Raw genomic sequence first — 18,881 nt, 5'->3', positions numbered from 1 at the left:
TTTTGGTGCAGCTTTCAAAAGACGCACTTTGCCCACCTCAATTTCCCCCGTGTAGCAGGGGCCTGAGTATTACATTACAACACCTTTGGAACATTACAGATCAGTAGAGGCAGCACTGCACAGTGGTCAGAGTTGCAGATTGATGTGGGGAAACCCAGGTTTGTAGTCTCACTCTGCTGGCTGAGTGACCCGGGCCAAATCTCCGCTTCTCTACCTAACCTACCCCACAGGGTTGTTGTGAGGATGAAATGGAGACTCATGGGCAGGGTCCCCAGCTTCCCTGGCAGGAACACTATGTTAAGAAATCTCTCTCACAATTATGCAGCCATAGCAGGCAGGAGGGAAGGAGGCGAATACCTCCAGCGCCAGAGACTTGTAGAGGAAGAGTCAAACTTTGGGGACTCACCCGTGCACCAGAGGGCCAAGGCAGCAGGAGGCAAGAAGCCTGGGCGAGCTGGGCTCCTCCATGCCTGGCAGAAGATGAGGTGCAGAGGCAGAGGTGGGCAAGCAGAAGAGGCACCCAGGCAGCCGCACAAGCTGCATGCAAAGAAACTCCGGATGCCCCAAGCTTCAGGGCAGGGGAGGGGCGCGAAATGTTCCCCACCTCTCTGAGCCCCGGGGTGGTGGCCTTGGAGTCCTAGGGGTAAATTCCACCTTTCGCTTGTGATGGCCGAGCAGCTGCTGGCCATCACACGAGAGAGGTCATTCTGGCCCCCAGGTCTTGTTAGGGGCTCTTTAAAAAGTTATGGCTGCCAGCGCAGCAGCAGCGCTAATGGCAGAGGAAGAGGCAATGGGGGGGGGGAGAGAGGGGAGTGAAATGTTCCCCCCCCTCTGAGCCGGGGGGAGGGGGGAGGGGCGTTGCCGCTGGGCTATCAAGCGAGAGGTCATTCTGGCTCCCCCAGGTCTTGTTTTTGCAGTTTTGTGGTGCCAGAATTCGAGGGGGCATGATTTTTGTAGTGCTTCCTATAGTCGAAGACATGGTCTACACTATGATGTTGGTTTTCTTTCATTCCAGTGCAGAAATCATATGAATTCATGAGGATCCGTCCTTTGGAATAATGTTTTTGCGCTGTTCTGGTGCCACGAATCTGTGGGAGCGTGATTTTTGTGGTGCCCCCTATAGACTAACACATGGAGTACAATAAGATGGTGGTTTTATTGCGTTTCAAAGTAAAAATCATATGAATTCATGAGGATCCATGTAGATCCGACTTTTACCCTTTTCTGTTAAGAATCCTGTCCCATATTCAGTTCCAAGGCAGGCGTAACTATTACGTTTGTAGCTCTAGTATGCCTTTGCTCGCCTGACGATAGCAACCACTCGGAATTCTAGGACGCCGCAGAAAACCTTTTCGAACGACACCGCTTCGTCAAGACCATCTGCACATGCGCAGCAGGGTGTGCCAAAGAGCCGAAATGAGTATGCGCAGTATACATAGTTCTGCGTGTCGTTCCCCAACGAAGGGGGATGGGGTAACCGTCTGAGCAGGCGCAGGACTGAGAGACTTTTGCGTAGGAATAGACGCGAGTAGGGACTGCGAAGGATTGTGGGATATTGTGGCCCAGGCTGGTGGCGAAGACGGCGGTTAGTGCGCGCGCGAGAGAGAGACGTTCTGTTTCTTGCTCGCGGTGCTTCGACGGGAAGAGCTGAGGGACACAAGAAAGAAGCTCGCATTCGGTTCTCTAGGCCACTTGCCCCCTCACCCCTCGATGTGTTTGTAGTGCTGGAGGAGGAGGTAGCGTGATGGCTTCAAGCAGTGGCACCGATGTGATCCAGGTCACCAATGTCTCCCCGAGCGCCAGCTCCGAGCAGATGCGGACCCTCTTTGGCTTTCTGGGCAAGATCGAGGAACTGCGCCTCTTCCCTCCCGAGTGAGTCCCGCCCATCTTTCCGTTCTTCCTTAGGGTCGTAGCTGGCTTCACCCCGTCGCCATATAAAAGCCTAGGCCTTAGGGCGGCCTAATGGAGGCCGCGCGCTCCCCTGGCGTTAGAACGCGGCGCGCGTGCCCGGCCGGGGAGGGGGAGCGCTGGAGAGGTAAGAGACGAGCGCGAGGGAGGTGCGTTCTGCTGCTTTAGCAGCTCCGCGGATAGAAGGCGCCGATGCCTCCTTGACCTTCCCTCCTCCCTCCTTACCTTGAGTGGGCTGAATCGTAGTCGTCCACCCCCCCCCGAAAGGGGCGTATTTCTAAGGATTACAACATTCGCATGTGTGTTTGTGAGGAAAATTCATTTCTTACTTTCAGAGACAGTGGCAGAAATTGGGGGGGGGGCATTTCAGACGTTTCTCTGTTTAAAAACCTGGGCTTCGGAGGCCGACGTAGTGTTAATGTAGACACTTCACTTCCCCTTCTATTTCAAAAGTGTCTCTGGAGACTAAAAGAGATCAGAAATGGCTGGCTGGCCATTTGATCCATTCATACCAAATTAACAAGGGCACTAAATTGATATGTGATTCCTGTCAATGTGATATAAGAACTGGAGGGTGAATTCCAGTCAACCGAAATACAGATCTGATTTTACAGTCTAAGTAAAAAGGAGTTGGTTTGTCCCATTCCATGCATGTTTTGAGTATTCTAGTAATTGCAATGCCATCCTGTGCAGCATTATTCTAGTCTAAACCCATCAGTTTCATTGACTTGAAACCTTTCTCTTGAAACGTTGAATTTGAAACTTTGCATTTATTTTCCTGTGGTCAGTGAAGCAACAATTTTTTTCTTGCTAATTTTGACAACCTTAATGATGCCAGTTACATTCTCCCCTCCCCCCCCCCCCCCCCCCCCACACACACTGAGTTAGAGTTCAGTCATACATTTGTGTAGCGGCATTCCCAGAGTGCACAGCTTTTCAAGGTAGTCTATGGGGATTATGCCAAAAAAGAGAAATGTATTTCTGAATTTCTCAAAAGTCTGTATGGGGGGGGGGGGAAATATGATTCTTGAGTACTCTTTAGCATCAGTGCCTGTATGTCGCATATGTATGCAACATACAGTTTGGTGTTGTGGTTAAGTGTGTGGACTTTAATCTGAGAGAACCGGGTTTGATTCCCCACTCCTCCACTTGCAGCTGCTGGATGACCTTGGGCAAGCCATAGTTCTGTCACAGCTGTCCTTGAAAGAGCAGTTTCTGTCAGAGCTCACTCAGCCCCACCTACTTCACAGGGAAGGAGTTTGTAAGATGCTCTGAGACTCCGAGTGAAGGGCGGGGTATAAATCTAATCTCTTCCTCTTCTTCTTCTAAGATTCGAAAAAATTAAAAATGCTCTGTAGAGGATGCTCTAAAGAGGGATTGGCAGAAGATAAATGTAATCCTGTGGTGGACACTAGGCAGTTCTTGTGCTTGTTATTTTCTGGTTTTCTTGCAAAGAATGGGAGATTGGGTGATTCTCGGTCTGATCTACTGTACCACTTCTTATGTTCATAATCAAGCAAGCATTGTACCACTTCTTATGTTCATAATCAAGCAAGCAAACTCCTGATCACTTAACATTGTTATACTTCAGCTGCTGAGTTAACTGGTTAATTGGTCTTAGATCATAAAAAAGAAGATGACATGTGAGTTTAAAGCCAGCCCTCCTTCACTGCTCAATAACTCTAGTATTTTACAAGTGGGGGATCTGCAAGGATTTCCAGGGGCATTTTTTCCCTCTCCCCCGCTATTTTTTTTCTCCTTTTCTGAAAGCCCTTGTAGCTTCTCCCATTTTCCTGCTTCCTTCTCTCCTTTCACATACCAGCCAACCTACCTCCCTTGGTTTCAGCTTTCCCACCTTCCATCCCCCTGGCAGCCTCTCCCTAAGAAAGCTCTGACCAAGTCGCATGTTGTCAGTTGCTGGACTGAGCCCAGCTGGACCACAGCAAGGAACCTTCAAGGACTGGGGGGGGGGGCTCACTTTCCTCCATATATTCCTCCCCACACTATTTCCTTTGTTCCTCCTGGCATTCCCTGTATCTTCAACTTTCCCTGTTTCCTTCTCTCCTTCCCACCCACTCACCAACCAACCAATTATCTGCCCCCAGTTTTCATTTATTATTTCATTTGTGTGTTCACCTTTCTCCTTGATGGGGACCTAATGCAGTTTACATTATTCTCATCTCCCATTTTACTCTTACAACAAGCCTGTGATTAGGCTGAGTGTGTGTGGCTGGCCCCAGGTCACTCAGTGAGCTTCCACAGGAGAGTGGGGAATTAAACTTGGGTTTCCCAGATTTTTTTTTTATTTATTTAAAACATTTTTTTGTCTTTCCACTCAGTCACCGTTCATGAGGAGGTGAACATAAAAATACTTAATTAAAATACAATTTAAAATAGTTTGTTTAAAATCACATAACTCTAGAAAGAGGACCAAAACCTGTTACTGGGAGTGTGCCGGATGAAACAAAAAAGTCTTCACCTGCTGGTGAAAGACACCAATAGGAGAAACGAATCTCCTTGGGGAGGGCGTTCCAATGGGTTGCCACCCATCTAGCCTCCAAGGGCAACCAAAGCGGTGCCTCCAAGGATGGCTGGAGTGTGGGTAGGTTCATATGGGAGAAGGCAGTCCTTAAGGTATGTTGGTCCCAGCTTATACAGACCAGGTCTGAAACTTCACCACTGCACCTTGCTGGCTATTGTGAGGTGGGCTGCTGTTGAACATTTGCAATGAGACATGCAAGTTGCCCAGTGGTTACTGCTGGATCTGGCCCCTATGAGTCCTCCCTCAAAGGCAAAAGTAGCCCTGTCCCCTCTTTCTACCGTTTACTGACAGAAAGGAAGTCTTGAAAGCTGGCGGTACTGTTGTGGCTGCCTAGCAGCAGTCTCTAAGAGTTTCTTACTTTCTTTTGGTCAACAAAAAACTTACACACAGAAAAACTAAAATAAGTGTCACCTTGCCAAAAATGTAAGTCATGAACCACATGACCAATTTTTTGCAGCTCAGCATTTGAGGGAGTTGCATTTGCTCCTTAGAGTATGAAGAACAGAATAAATTCACAAGCAAGATCAGTATATACTGAGCTGTGGTATATGATGTCCCAGAGGTAGTTCATAACCTGGTTACACATAGAAAATTAATTTTTAGACACTATTCTGCATGAAAGCATTTTTTATGTATAGGGGTTTAGCTTGAGAAAAGAGGGAGTTATACATGTATCTTCTCTTTCCTATCCATCAAGTTCTGTTTGGTATGAGAGTACATATAGTACTGGGCTAATGGGGCCCATCAGCAGAAAGCTAAGTTGCCTTTTACTAAAAAAGCCAAAATGGTTGATGATAGGGGTACAGATCACCAGTGATGCCAGCCTCAGGCTGGGGAACCCAGGGCACCTTTAGTCCTCTAGAGGCTTCCAGAAGCATGAGCTTCCTGGAATTCAGGGCTATTTAGCCCTTTTTCATTATTAGTACCATACACTGATGGCCAGCATCTGTGTAAAGACAGACACCATCACAATATATGAGAGTCAGCCAGGGGGCACTCTAGCATGTTCCAGTGAGAGGTGGCAACGTAGATTAAATGGACAGACAATCACCTTAAAAGCAGAATATGTTCAGGGTTCTTTCAAAGTTCAAGTAGACTGACTCAGTTGCAGCATCATGAACCTGGACAAATGGTTGCTGAGCCTGTCTTTGTTCCAAGTGCTGTCCATGGGATTTGGCCAACTTGGATTTCTTTGCATCTCCATAGATTGTCAGACTGAACTGGTTCTTCTCTGGGTAGCTTGTGCTGATCAGTGGAACAAGTGGATGCCCTGGTAGTAAAATGTATGCTTTTTCCCCATTTTCAGTGTTGGCAAGGCTGTTGAACAGTTCAAAGGGGAGAGAACCACATTGATATGCATAGATTCCTTTTGGCCTAGGAGGCCATGGCCCTGTCTGTGCAGCTGGCTTGGAAACTGCCTATCTTGAAGGACATGTTGACTCATGGTCCGGTTTCCCATCTATATCCAGGGTGGCTAATTTTACCACGTGGCACTTGAGCAGGAATTTCTGCTGAAAGAGGGTTTCTCTGAGCCTGTCGCTCAAAGTAATTTATCATAGCTAAGGCAGTCAACATCCATGGTTTATGATTGTACTTGGAAAGCATTTGTGACATGGTGTAGGAGAAAAGACTTCCAAGAAGGGAGCCCTGATATTTTCTCAGATGCTGGCATTTCTGCAAGATGATCTTTCCCAAGGTCTGAGACCTAACAATCTGAAAAGACAGATGGCAGCTTTTGCCTCAGTCCTCCTTCTACTAGAAGAACATGAGAAGAGCCCTGCAGGATCAGACCAGTGGTCTGTCTAATCCAGCATTCTGTCTTGCACATTGACCTCCTTTGGAGGCTTTCCTTCATTTCTTTTAATTCTCCTTGCACCCTCCCACCAGGGCTCTCCTTTATTTCTTTATATTTCCATCCCCAGGCTTTTCTTCCTTTTTATTACCCTTCTGCAATTCTTTTTGCAAAATAAGGAGGATGATACTGCATCTGAGTTTGGTTCCATCTCCTCTGACCCCCCTCTCAGAATTCCAAAGGGACCTATAGGCTCAAAAGTGTTGGGGACCTCTGGTTTATGCTGTTCATCTAGCTAAGCAAGTATTTTTATTCTACCAGGATCCATCCTCATTTTAATAATGCCTGGAGCCACTTGTCTGCCTTTTGATTGTAAGAACATAAGACGAGCCCTGATGGATCAGACCAGTGGTGCATCTACTCCAGCATTTTGTCCCACATAGTGGCCAGCCAGTTCCTCTGGAGGTCCAACAACAGTGCATAGAGGCCAGGGCCTTCCCTTGATGCTGCCTCCTGGCACTGGTATTCAGAAGTGTACTGCTTCTGAATCTGGCAGTTCCTTTTAGTCTCCATGGCTCTGATAGACCTTTCCTCCATAAATCTGTCTAATCACCAGTGTTCCCTCTAAGCTGAGTTAATGCGAGCTAGCCTCCAGCTCACACATTTTTGTCTTCGCTCAGGAAGGATGGCTCCAGAGCAAACTAATTTATGCAGTAGCCAAATTGCTTGCTCACAACTTTAATGCCAGTAGCTCACAAAGTAGAATTTTTGCTCACAAGACTCCACAGCTTAGAGGGAGCATTGCTAATCACCTTTTAAAGCTGTCTGTGCCTGTGGCTATCACTACATCCTCTGGCAGCAAATTCCAGATTTTAGTCACTTACTGTGTAAAGAAGTATTTCCTTTTGTCCCTCTCTCCAAACATTATATAATTAGAAGCCCCAGCACCGTGGCCAGGGCAAGACGCACCTGCTCTCCGTTGGCTTTGGGGTTGTCCCCTCCAGAGAGATTTCCTGACTTTTATTCAACGTTATCAATTCCATCTCACCGCCGCACCTTTATGCTGGCCCGCTTAAATGTATTTCCAACAATGGTAACTCTGGGAAGATTTGGAGGCCTTCCTTACTCAGATCGCCTTTGTCTGTGCAATTCTGGCGAAATTGAAACCTTAGATCATCTGATGTTTCTCTGTCCCCACTGGACTCAAGTTAGAGGCACTTATATCTCTCCTATTCTTACGAAGATGAATCTTCCCGCGCAACCTTTCCGCAGTACTGTTATCTGACTCAAATGCTGATGGACTGATAACAGCTAACGTGGCGCGGTTCCTGGCTAAGGTGGCTGCTTTCAAGAAGCATTGAAAATTCCAGCACTTCTGAAAACTTCGACACCGACTTTTAATCTTCGGATGATTTTAGTTAGTTGGCTCCGCCCCAAGTGTAGTTAGGTAATTTTTAATCTCTGGGCTCAGCCTGGGTTTTATGTGACTTTGATTATGTACCTTGACAGATTTATGCCTATTTTATGTACCTATTTTATCCCCCTTTGGTATCCTCTTGGTCAAGACTTTGGTCATATAGACCTGTAATAAATTGAATAATTAGAAGCTTTCTAAAAGGGAGCAACACTCTACCCTCCAGTGTGTCACAGTTTTCTCTCCTGGCTCTTCATGTGGCTCTGTAGGACTTGACCTAAGCTCCCTTTGAAACTCAGAGAAAAGTCTCTTAAATTCCTTTCTCTGAAGATCTTACTTGTGGTAGCAGTGATATCAGGCAGGAGGATCTCAGAACTGTGCACTCTGTCCATTGCAAAAGGCTGTGCAGGATCCATAAGGATAATGTTGTACTATAACTTAATCCAATCTTTAGGCCAAAAGTTGACTCAGTTTTTTATAAAGCACAAGAAGTCAATCATCCTTCTTTTCAAGCTGGGCACCCAATGAAGAGAAATTGGCATCCACTAGATCTGCATCTGACCCTTCACATTTACATTAGGCGAACTAAACCTTCTGTCATTCTGATAGCTAGTTGGTGGCTTACCATCCATTTGTCAAGACAAAGACAGTCACAAAATGGACCCTGAGCAAATGAAGTAGGCTACAGTTCTAGATATTCCAGAAGGTAATACCTCTCGGTCTGTAATGCAGCAACATCCATCGCCTTTAAACTAAAATACTTCGATAGGTGGTATTTGTGAAGCTGCAGCATGGGCATCAGTGTCCACCTTTGTCAAACACTACAACCTGGACCCATGGTGTTGGCAGATGCAGCTTTTGGCCAGTAGGTCCTGCGGCAAGTGGTCTAATTCTTCTGGGTTCCATATGGAGGTCAAGTTCCCGTTCAGTCTGGATTCTGGAAGTACTGCTTGGTGACATCTCAAACTTCCCAGAATGTTCTCCTATCCTGAAGCAAAAAATGAAATTCTGGACTTACTGTGAAGATTCATTTTGAATGACCTTCTGGATCCACCCTTTTTTGGGTGAGGGAGTCATTGTAGGACACAACATACAATAGTTTCATAGCTTTGAAGGATGGCTTTAAACACTATCTTTTAAGTGATTCTAATTGTGAACTTCTTCACTGTTTTTCATCCTGTTGACATTGTTACATGTTGTTGTTGTCATGTTCAGCTGCTCTGGCATCAGTAACTGACACAGTGGTTAGGGGTGAATTTATTTATTTATTTATTATTCACATTTCTATCCCGCCCTCCCCGGAGGCTCAGGGCGGCTTACAAGGCATATTTGCCAGATAAAACAATAGCAATACAAAATATTAAGTTACATCCTCATTAAAACAATTTTGGTGCTCCTCTCAGCTACTTTCCAAATTCCAAGTTACAGTTTCTAAAATCAAGATGGCCGCCCTCTAAACGTCCTGTTCTCACCCATAGTGCAGTAATTTTGGGCATAGATGTACGTGCCCCCATCCCGATGTCTATATATGGGGCGTAGATGGTAAACTAGTGCGGTGGTAATGCACTAGTGGTGGCGGCTCCTATTCAAAAGCCTGGCGGAAGAGCTCCATCTTGCAGGCCCTGCAGAACTGTGCTAGGTCCCGCAGTGCCCTGATCTCCTCTGGGAGCTCATTCCACCAGATAGGAGCCGCCACCGAAAACGCCCTATTCCTGGTCATGGTCAATCTAATAGAACGGGGACCTGGAACATCCAGCAGATGTTGGTGCCCCGACCGTAGTGCCCTTGGGGGAACATGTGGGGCAAGGCGGTCCCTTAGGTAGGCTGGTCCCTGACCATATAGGGCTTTAAAGGTAGTGACCAGCACTTTGAAGCGAACCCGGTAAGCTATTGGCAACCAGTGCAGCGCTTTCAGCACAGGCTGGATGTGATCTCGTCTAGGAAGATCCATCAACAGCCTGACTGCAGCATTTTGCACTAGTTGCAGCTTCCGAATCTGCGACAAAGGCAGCCCCATGTAGAGAGCATTACAGTAGTCTAACCTCGAGGTAACCGTCGCATGGATCACTGTGGCTAGGTCATCCCGGTCGAGGAAGGGGACCAACTGCCGCGCCAGCCGAAGATGGTAGAATACCAACTTGGCAGTGGCTGCTACCTGGGCCTCCATTGTTAGTGCGGAGTCCAGGAGCACCCCCCCAAACTCCTAACCTCCGACACCGGCACCAATGGCGCCCCGTCGAAGGTCGGGAGAGGGAGCCCTAACCCCGGACCGATCCGACTCAGCCCCAGGACCTCCGTCTTTGCCGGGTTTAATTTCAGCCGACTCAGTCTGAGCCACCCAGCCACGGCTTGTAACGCCCGACTAAGGTCATCGGGGTGGAATCCGACTGGCCGCCCAACATCAGATACAGCTGAATAACCCAGAGGGGTACACAATACTGATGAGATATTTGCTAAGGAAGTTTTCAGACTGAGGATAATGGGCATGCCCTCCCATCTGTAGACAGAAAGATCAGCCTGCTTTCTGCCTCCAGAGAAGCGGGAGAGGAGAGTACTCATGTCCCAGGCGTCCTCCTTTTCAGGCGAAATAAACCTTCATGGTAAGTCCAATATTTCATTATTCTGGTTGTGCAGCTTCTTGGAAAGTCAAGGAAGACGTGCATATTGTAACACCCCATTCACTGTCAGACTAGCTACTACAGGCCACTGGCTCTTGAAGTTCATAAAGCTGGTGTACTGAAAAGTTTCAAATTAGCCACTCTGTGGTAAGTACACAATACAAGTACACGTTAGAGTTTTAAATAGTGCAGTCATTTGCCGCATATGATGTTTTGGGGTTTTGATTATTTGTCCCTTAAAACTACAGAGTTTATAAATAGAAGATTATCACCCATTTCTCTGGTCATATTACTCAGGTGCTGCAGCTGATCAGCTTCTTGACTTTGCCAGGTAGGATTAATTTGTAAATGACAACACTGGGAAAAAATGTGGTTTCATACATAGAGCCTGTTAATCCTCCACCCCCAAAAGTATGGTTCTGAACGGGACCATTTACAACAGGCTAGGCTTCTTTGGAGAAATTCACTAACCATCTTTAAACCATTTTTCAAATTAAACATTTTTTAGATCCACAGGATGTTTAGTCTCACTACATTCTACAAGAAGTCACCAGGAGTGTGGCAGGCTTAGCAGCACCTGCCAATGACCCTTCCATCCTTAACTTTAAGTGTAGGGGCAGAAGACTGGGATCATGGAACACACAATATGGCCTTAGATGCCATATGAGTTGATCAGTATCCAGAATGCAAAGCCTGAAGTCAAACTTAAGAGCCTTAACTGCCATTTACTTGCTGTATTTGGGAAATTGCAGTGGTAGGAAATGCACCCAGGAAATTCTGTGGACCAAAAGTGATTTGTTCTGGATTGGCCTGGATGTTGGTGTCAGAACTGGAATCCATACATTGGCAATGTTATGGGAAAATAGTCATTTACCATTGCAAACAATAAATGTGTCTGCCATGCAGAACTAGCTTAGCAGCTGTGTTTACATATATTATACTGTATAGTGCTGGATTTTCTTCATGAATTTGTCCAAATGATGCCTTTTAGAATATCTATACATCTTTTGTGCAGGCCCAATCAGAAATCTAAAAACAGAACTGAAACAAAACCTAAGTATTAACATGACAAAATAAATGAAGTAAAAATTACATAGTAGAATCCTAGTTTCAGCAAGTTAAATACAGTAGTATAGACCACAGCCCCTAATAATTTATCCAAGTAACTTTTTGAATCATTTAGTACAGTGCAACTCTTGCCTGCGTAGAAGTCCTCTTGACATATTTAGTTTTGCATAGTTTGCTGAAAGCCAGGAGAGTGAGAGCCTTCCTGATCTCCTCAGGCAGGATATTCCACAAGGTGGGGGCCATAACAGAAAAGGCACATGTACAGGCAGTTGTTGATTTTGCCTGTTTTCAGGTTGTCATCTGCAGAAGACCTTGTTCAGATGAGTGATGCTGTCACAGCAAGTCATTAAAAAGGGTTATCTTACATTCACATACAAGTTATGGTTATGTCCAGTAATGTTTTAAAGTAAAAAAGAAAATTGGGGGGGGGGGGTCTTCCTTTCAAGTAAACATTGTCATTTCTTTAAGAGATGTATGTGAATGTAATGGCACCCACAAACTGTACCAGTTTTGGAGCAGATTGATAACAATCTACAGTTCTTTTATCTTGCAATTGCTTATAATTGACTGAAAGTGAGGAGTAGTATGATACTAAGAGCCCATTCTAGCTCATGTTTAACTGTGTTTTTTGGTCTTACCTTTTTTCTTTTCAGTGACTCCCCTTTGCCTGTTTCCTCACGTGTCTGTTTTGTAAAGTTCCAAGATCCTGACTCTGCAGTTGTGGCCCAGCATCTGACAAATACTGTATTCGTTGACAGAGCGTTGATAGTCGTACCATTTGCAGAAGGTTTGTGAATTGTTTAATGATCTATGAAGCCAATTGAACCATGGCACTATATCTTGATGTAGTTTAATAGCATGAAAGTTTTAGCATGTAAAAAAATTGAAGTTATTTACATTTTTAAAATCCTTGGTATCCTGACATCTCTAGTTTTTATACAAAAACAAAATGTATAAATACCTAGTTATTCAAAACAATCTAGGACTTGCCTATCAGTCTTTCAACAAAAAGATACAGAATAAAAATATGTTTAAGCAGCATTATTTAAAATCTTTTGTTTTTATCAGGCTTCCTTAAGACAACTTTTAAAACAGTTGTTAAAAGCTGAATTACATAAACAAGAAATGTTGCTTTAAGTTACTTGACATATGTTGTCACAGGGTGCATTCTCCCTCACAGAGAGTGCATGGAAGATACTGGCTGTTACAAGGCAATGTTCTGTTTGCTTTAGTTGATAATTGCAAAGCATTTATACTCAAATAAAAATTCTGGTATACCAAGGGTTTGATAATCTCTGCTAGTCAGAAAATAGCTCCAAAAGTGCTAAATGGGCACTGGGTATTATTCCACATTTTCTTGTTCAGCCTTGATATATTTTTCTAGAATTTCGCTAAATAATAAACTCTTCTCTCTGTTATTTGTGTGTGTGATTTTTGTAGTGGAGAAGGCAAATGCAAAGGCCCTTCCAGATGACTGAAACAGTGGGGTCCTCTGCAGCTACAGGGGATTCTAGACATTAACTAAAGACCAGCAAGCACTCAAGTCCCCAAGTGTTTTCCTGGTGTAATCACTTGTTAACAACATTTTCTCTCTCTTCTTTTTCTTAATTTTAGGCTGTTACAGTAACTTGAAAAACAATTAGCAGGGTTTGGGAACACAATTCTAAAAATCTGTACCAAGAAGACCGCTCATCTAATGAGTTTTGTTGGACTTCTGTAGATTTCTGCACAGCTATTTCAAAGGCACTGTTAACTGATAAACATAGAAATTTTAAATTAAAGTATTTTCAGACTTACATTGTAGGCCTGAAAACACAGGCTGCATAATTTAATTGAAACCAGTGGGCGTGAAAAAGCCTAACTTTTTTGGGGTGTGTGTGTGTGTTACAGAGTAAGTCTTAACTGCAGTATCCATATTTTTAAAGAATACTACACGTACACAAGGCAGAAGAGCATGAATAGTGCAGACATTTAGCATGGAATGGATCTTAGCAACAGCATAGTCATAACTGACATTACTAATTCTGATAAAAATTTTAACTGAAATAGTAGTAGTAAAGCATAATCTAATTTTTAAAGAGTATTATTGCCTCTATTTAAGGCAGAATAACAACTGAGATGTATTTGCACTTGGTTTTTAGGTTAACATTATAAGTATTAAGGCCAAACAAGACATGCCAGAGGCAGTATATTTAAACACTGTTCTGCCTCAGTCATAAAGGAAGAGGGGGGAATGTGTGTAACCTTTTTAATAGTAAAAGGGGCAAGTAAGTAAAAAGTGCCAGAGGCCTTCCTTTTCCCATTCAATACAATCTGTTCCCCACGTGTATTTTTTCTCATCCAAGTGCCAGTAGTAGACCATGCTTGTCATGGGGGTGAAAAGTGCTTGGAGAGGAGCATGGAGAGAGAAGCAGTGAGCAGGGATAGAATTCAGTACCCATCACCTACATGCTCCTGTTTGCTATTAAAACCAGAACTTCTGCCCTTCTTTCCAAAAGATTATATCAGGTCTTTGTTTAAACACATAGTTTGTACTGGTTTTGACCCTTAATAGTAGAATAAGTAGCTTTCTAAAGGCCATGTTTAAGAATGGTACATGATTGTGCGTTGGAAGTTTTGATAGGTAGTAATTTTCTCTTTGTAAGTATGATTTTGTCTACTGTGCTAAAATGCTAGATGGTGCTGCTCTGGTGCTTACTAGTTAGCCAGATTGCATTAGAATTTTTGAAGCTTGTTTAATGCAACTTGTGCAGCTACAGTGTTTACGGAACTTGATTTTGGCTGGGTGGGAGGGTTAGGCCATACACAATTCTGTAGATGACGGAGAAGTAAAATTTTGGACAGAGTAGTATTTCAGAGTAATCTGTTACTTTTGTCATGATCTTTGACTGTTTTTCTTGCAACTCTTCTTTCTGTATGGAAGTGTGTAGGCTTTTCTCCTCAGTTGTTCACATTCCAAGAGCCCAGTATCTGCTAGGTACTAAAGCATTGCTCAGTAAATCCATATTCATTGGGCTTGCTCGTATGCATTGAGGCATATTCTTAAGTAATTTGATGAATTTAAATCTGTATTTCTTACTATTATGGTGATATGTTTTAACATTGCCTATCCTGAAGTATTAAATACTGCACTGTGCTGATCATAGCTCCCTATGTCAGTCACATTCTTGTTTTTAGTGTGTTCATATATCTTGATGTTGGCTGTTGCTTTGTGTTCTAGACTTAACACAAAGTTCACGGTAAGGCATAGTACTATAAATTTCACTATGAAATTCAAGGATTTGGAAGGAACTCAAATATTAACAATGGCTTTGGGTGGGATTGTGTAGGTTCTTTGGTTAATGTTTGTTTCTTTTGTCTGTTTCTTTTTCTTCATTTCTACACATTCATGCAGTATTTCATGGTTCTAACAAAGCAGCAGTAAAAAACTCTTGACGCATGAAAATTAACTGGTGAGGGGCCTCATTGCTTTTTTAAAAATTGTAGTTTTATTTCTGAATAACTTTTTTCCTAAAAATGAGAGGATCAGATGCATGAGTACTTAATGGATGCAGATCTTCTGTGAGGTGTCTCAACATAAGTCTAAGAGGATTTTTAGTTAGATGCCAGAAATGTTATAGTTGCACTAATTGTGTGTAAACATAAATAATATCCTCTGAGACATAATTTTGCATGCAAAATTATCCCATGATCTCTGTAGGTATGTTAATATATTGATGGATTAATGCCCTGTATCTAAATGACCTTTCCCCCTTTTCCCACCATAACTTTTGGTATTGAAATTATGGCAGCTCAGTGACAGAAGAAAGATAACAGTGCTGTGTATTATACATTTGTTTATATTATCGGCACTTCTCAGTATAGGTGGAAGGAACCATTACCTTTATTTAACAGTGGTTTTTCTTTTTTGTTGTTGTGTTTTACAGTTCTTTTCCCTGGTTCAGCCTGAACTATATACCAGGCCCTGCTGAAAATACCACCCAACAGTTTTCTTCTGCAGCTTATCCAGTTTCTCTTAAGTGCCCTGTACATATTGTATGTTTTATGATGAGATGCAGTTTTTTTAATATGTATTGCAGAAACGCTACTGGTATTTGCAAATATATAGTACAGTTGTCTTATTGAACTCTCATATTGGGGGCTTGGGCACATTAACAGATTAATCCATACGTATAGGGCTTTTGCTGTTGGATACAATAACAACAATCAACATGACTGTTTATCCCATGTAGGGCCTTCTAGTAAGGTTATTTTCTATTCAGGGTAGGCAGTAACCCTAGACACTTGCCATAGCTGGCTACCAGGCTGCAGAGCAGAAGTTTCTTCTGAGATATGCAGCAACACGTGGTACAGTAGGCATGACATACAGTGGAGCATGTATTTTACTGCACAGGTAAGGAATGTGCCACAGCTTTCTGTGTTTACATAAGCACATACACTTGTACACATATATACTGAATCTATATTTGGAGATCTGTGGAGACCTTCATATCAATGTGACATGTCAGCAAAAGCCCTACACTTTTCCTTACCTTCTCTTAAATTTTACAAAATTTGTGTGGTAGGTGTAAAAGAAATCATAGTGAACTGTACCATATTATTAACCCCTAAATCAAACTTTTTTTGTCTTGTGTATCTTGATTTTTCTGTGTGCTTTATAGTGAAGCAGCCGACACGAGTCGTTGTTCATAAAACAGCTTTTGAAAGTTGAGAGCACACCCCTGGAGAACCGACTGTGCTTGCTTACGTTTGGTTCATGACTTAAAAATCGAGTACAGGTGATGAAATCTTGGCAGTGTTAACAAAAAAGTAGTGTGTATTGTGCTATTTTTTTATTCTAGAACTTAACCTTTTGTAGAGAAAAAGGAACAGTCAAATTTTCACACATTGAACTTTCATTCTGACATACAAATTAAAGATAAACTATTAAAAATCAAGCATTATATTATAGCCATCATAAGTACTTTCAGCAAACTCAGGTGGTGTTTCAGGGAGACATTTTCTGGGTGTATTTGTGTGTGTGTGGCTTTTTGTCATTGATGAATGTCTTCTAATGCATCGCTGTCTTTCTGCAGGAGTTATTCCTGATGAGACTAAGGCTTTGTCTCTCCTGGCACCAGCTAATGCTGTGGCAGGTCTACTGCCGGGGGGTGGTCTCCTGCCTACACCCAACCCGCTTTCTCAGGTGAGCTTACACGTTATGTCGTTGTCTGCAATCTATGTCACTTCTTTTATCTTACTGTATTTAATGACGTGATCATTTCTAACATTTCTCCTATAAGAATTGCCCCCAGGAATGCTCTTGTAAAGAATTAACTGGCCCTACATTTGATTCCTTGTTATCTTTTGAAATGCTTTGTGTGTGTGCGTTATCTGAAGTTGATGGGGGGCATGAAAGTATGTAGCAGCTTCCATGGCTAAGGTAGTCATTGCAATCTTATTATGTGTCCCTGGTTCAGATATTGTTCCCTAATGACCAGTTAGTTGAGGGATTTGGCTGATTGTGGTAATATCTATGTTGGCTCTTGGATGGGGAAAATACAGTTTTGTAGATAGCTTTCCAAATGCTGCTGTATTCCTAACAGGGAGATGAGAGGAGTTCAGTAAGAAAGCAGCAATTAGTGAACTTTCCCTTATTCTAACACACAATTTATTTATTCTAACACATTTATTAATGAATTTATTAATTTATTAATTCATTTATTCTAACACATTTATTCGTCCAAGGAGATCAGGGCTCCTTACATGATGTCACAGTCCTACTGTACACTGCATTGGTCAGGCTGCACCTGGAGTATTGTGTGCATTTCTGGAGGCCTCACTTCAAAAAGGATGTGTACAGAATGGAGCGGGTGCAGAGGAGAGTGACGAGGATGATTGGGGACCAATCCTGGAGACCAAGCCCTATGCGGAAAGGCTGAGAAGCTTGGGAATGTTCAGTCTGGAAAAGAGGAGGTTGAGGGGGGACATGATTGCTCTCTTGAAGTATTTGAAGGGCTGTCACTTAGAGGAGGGCAGGGAGCTGTTCCGGTTGGCAGCAGAAGATAGGACTCACAATAATGGGTTTAAATTTCCTGGAAATGTAAAACGTGTAAGGGGACGTTCTATCGTATGTGGTGGCAAATGCAGTAAGATACAAGGATTCTGGAAAATGGTGAGAGAAGTAATTCAAAAAAGACTGGGTAAAAATTTAGCATTAAAACCGGAAATTTATCTGTTAAACATGATCCCAAAAGGATATAATGATCAAGACTCTTACATAATTAGTTATGTTATAACGGCTGCCAGATTGTTATTAGCTCGACAATGGAAAGCAGAAGGGTTACCTACTAAGGAAGATTTGATGAATAAGGTATTAGAATTAGCCAGAATGGACGACCTAAGTTTAATGCTGCAGAATAAGAATGAGAAGGTACATAAAAGGAGATGGGAAAAAGTGTATAAATGGATAGAGGAACAGACAAGAATTTAGTATCCCTAATTTTTATTTAAAGCATTAGGAGAGGAATGACTCAGATATGTATGCAAACAAAGTAGATGAAATGTATGTAAAGTTACTTTTAATAAAATAAAAATTTTAAACTAAAATAATAATAATAATGGGTTTAAATTAAGGGCAGGAACGTACAGGCTGAATATTAGGGGGGAAACTTTTTACAGTAAGAGTTGTTCAACAGTGAAATCAGCTGCCTAGGGAGGTGGTGAGCTCCCCCTCACTGGCAGTCTTTAAGCAGTGGCTGGACAAACTCTTGTAGGGGATGCTCTAGGCCAGAGGTGTTGAACTCATTTGTTACGACGGCCAGATCTGACATAAATATCACTTTGTCAGGCTGGGCCATGTGTGCCATAAAATGTAAGGTACCAGAGATATAAACTTTGTAAAGATTATTTCACATGCCAGAGGGCAATAGCAGGCGTGATTGGATTAGGTGTGATATACAGAAGGGTGGAGATATCAGCATTGGTAATGAGACAGGAAACCCAGGTCTCAATTTGGCACAGGAGGATTCAGTCCAGGAGGATGCAAAGAATAAATGGAAATAAGTCTGAAGAAGTGAGCAGTGACTCACAAAAGCACATACCCTACCACAATTTTGTTACTCTTTAAAGGAGCTACTGGACTCTTTCTACCACTATTAGAAACCACAACATTCAAAAACCAGTGGGGGAACATTTTAATCTTCCAGGGCATTCAGTTGCTGACCTAAGAGTAGCAGTTCTCTGGCAAAGGAATTTCAAAGGGAGATTAGAAAGAGAGACTGCTGAATTGCAACTGATCATGAAGCTCAATACAATGCAAACTCCTGAACTACATTGAGACCTAGGTTTCTTCTCTCATTACCAATGCCTGCTCCTTGTCTTTTGGCATCTGAAATCACTTCACTATCCAAGATATAAGGACAGATGGACTCACATTCCAGCTGTATCTGAGGAAGTGAGCAGAGATTCATGAAAGCTCATTCCCTGCCACAAATTTTGTTAGTCATTAAGGTGCCTGCTGTACTCTTCCTCCCTTTCACTAATAAGGAATGCAAGCTG

At 43.0% G+C, this 18,881-nt stretch overlaps 1 protein-coding gene across 2 annotated transcripts in view; it reads left to right on the top strand.

Annotated features, from left to right (window-relative positions):
• The first annotated feature begins 1,511 nt into the window (after positions 1-1,511).
• SRSF11 (serine/arginine-rich splicing factor 11) overlaps positions 1,512-18,881 on the top strand; it is a 37,829-nt gene continuing 20,459 nt past the window's right edge. For both annotated transcript variants that reach the window (XM_015415814.1, XM_015415813.1), the window contains exons 1-3: positions 1,512-1,872; positions 11,996-12,129; positions 16,418-16,527. In XM_015415814.1, coding sequence (XP_015271300.1) covers positions 1,745-1,872; positions 11,996-12,129; positions 16,418-16,527 — 372 coding nt within the window. In that variant the 5' untranslated portion in view covers positions 1,512-1,744. The remainder of the gene's footprint in view (positions 1,873-11,995; positions 12,130-16,417; positions 16,528-18,881) is intronic.

This window comes from Gekko japonicus, unplaced genomic scaffold (assembly GCF_001447785.1).
Source record: "Gekko japonicus isolate JY-2015 unplaced genomic scaffold, Gekko_japonicus_V1.1 scaffold20, whole genome shotgun sequence".
In the NCBI taxonomy this organism is placed as follows: domain Eukaryota; kingdom Metazoa; phylum Chordata; class Lepidosauria; order Squamata; family Gekkonidae; genus Gekko; species Gekko japonicus.
The sequence above is the reverse complement of the archived record's forward strand: the minus strand, read 5'-3'. Positions and strand labels throughout refer to the sequence as shown.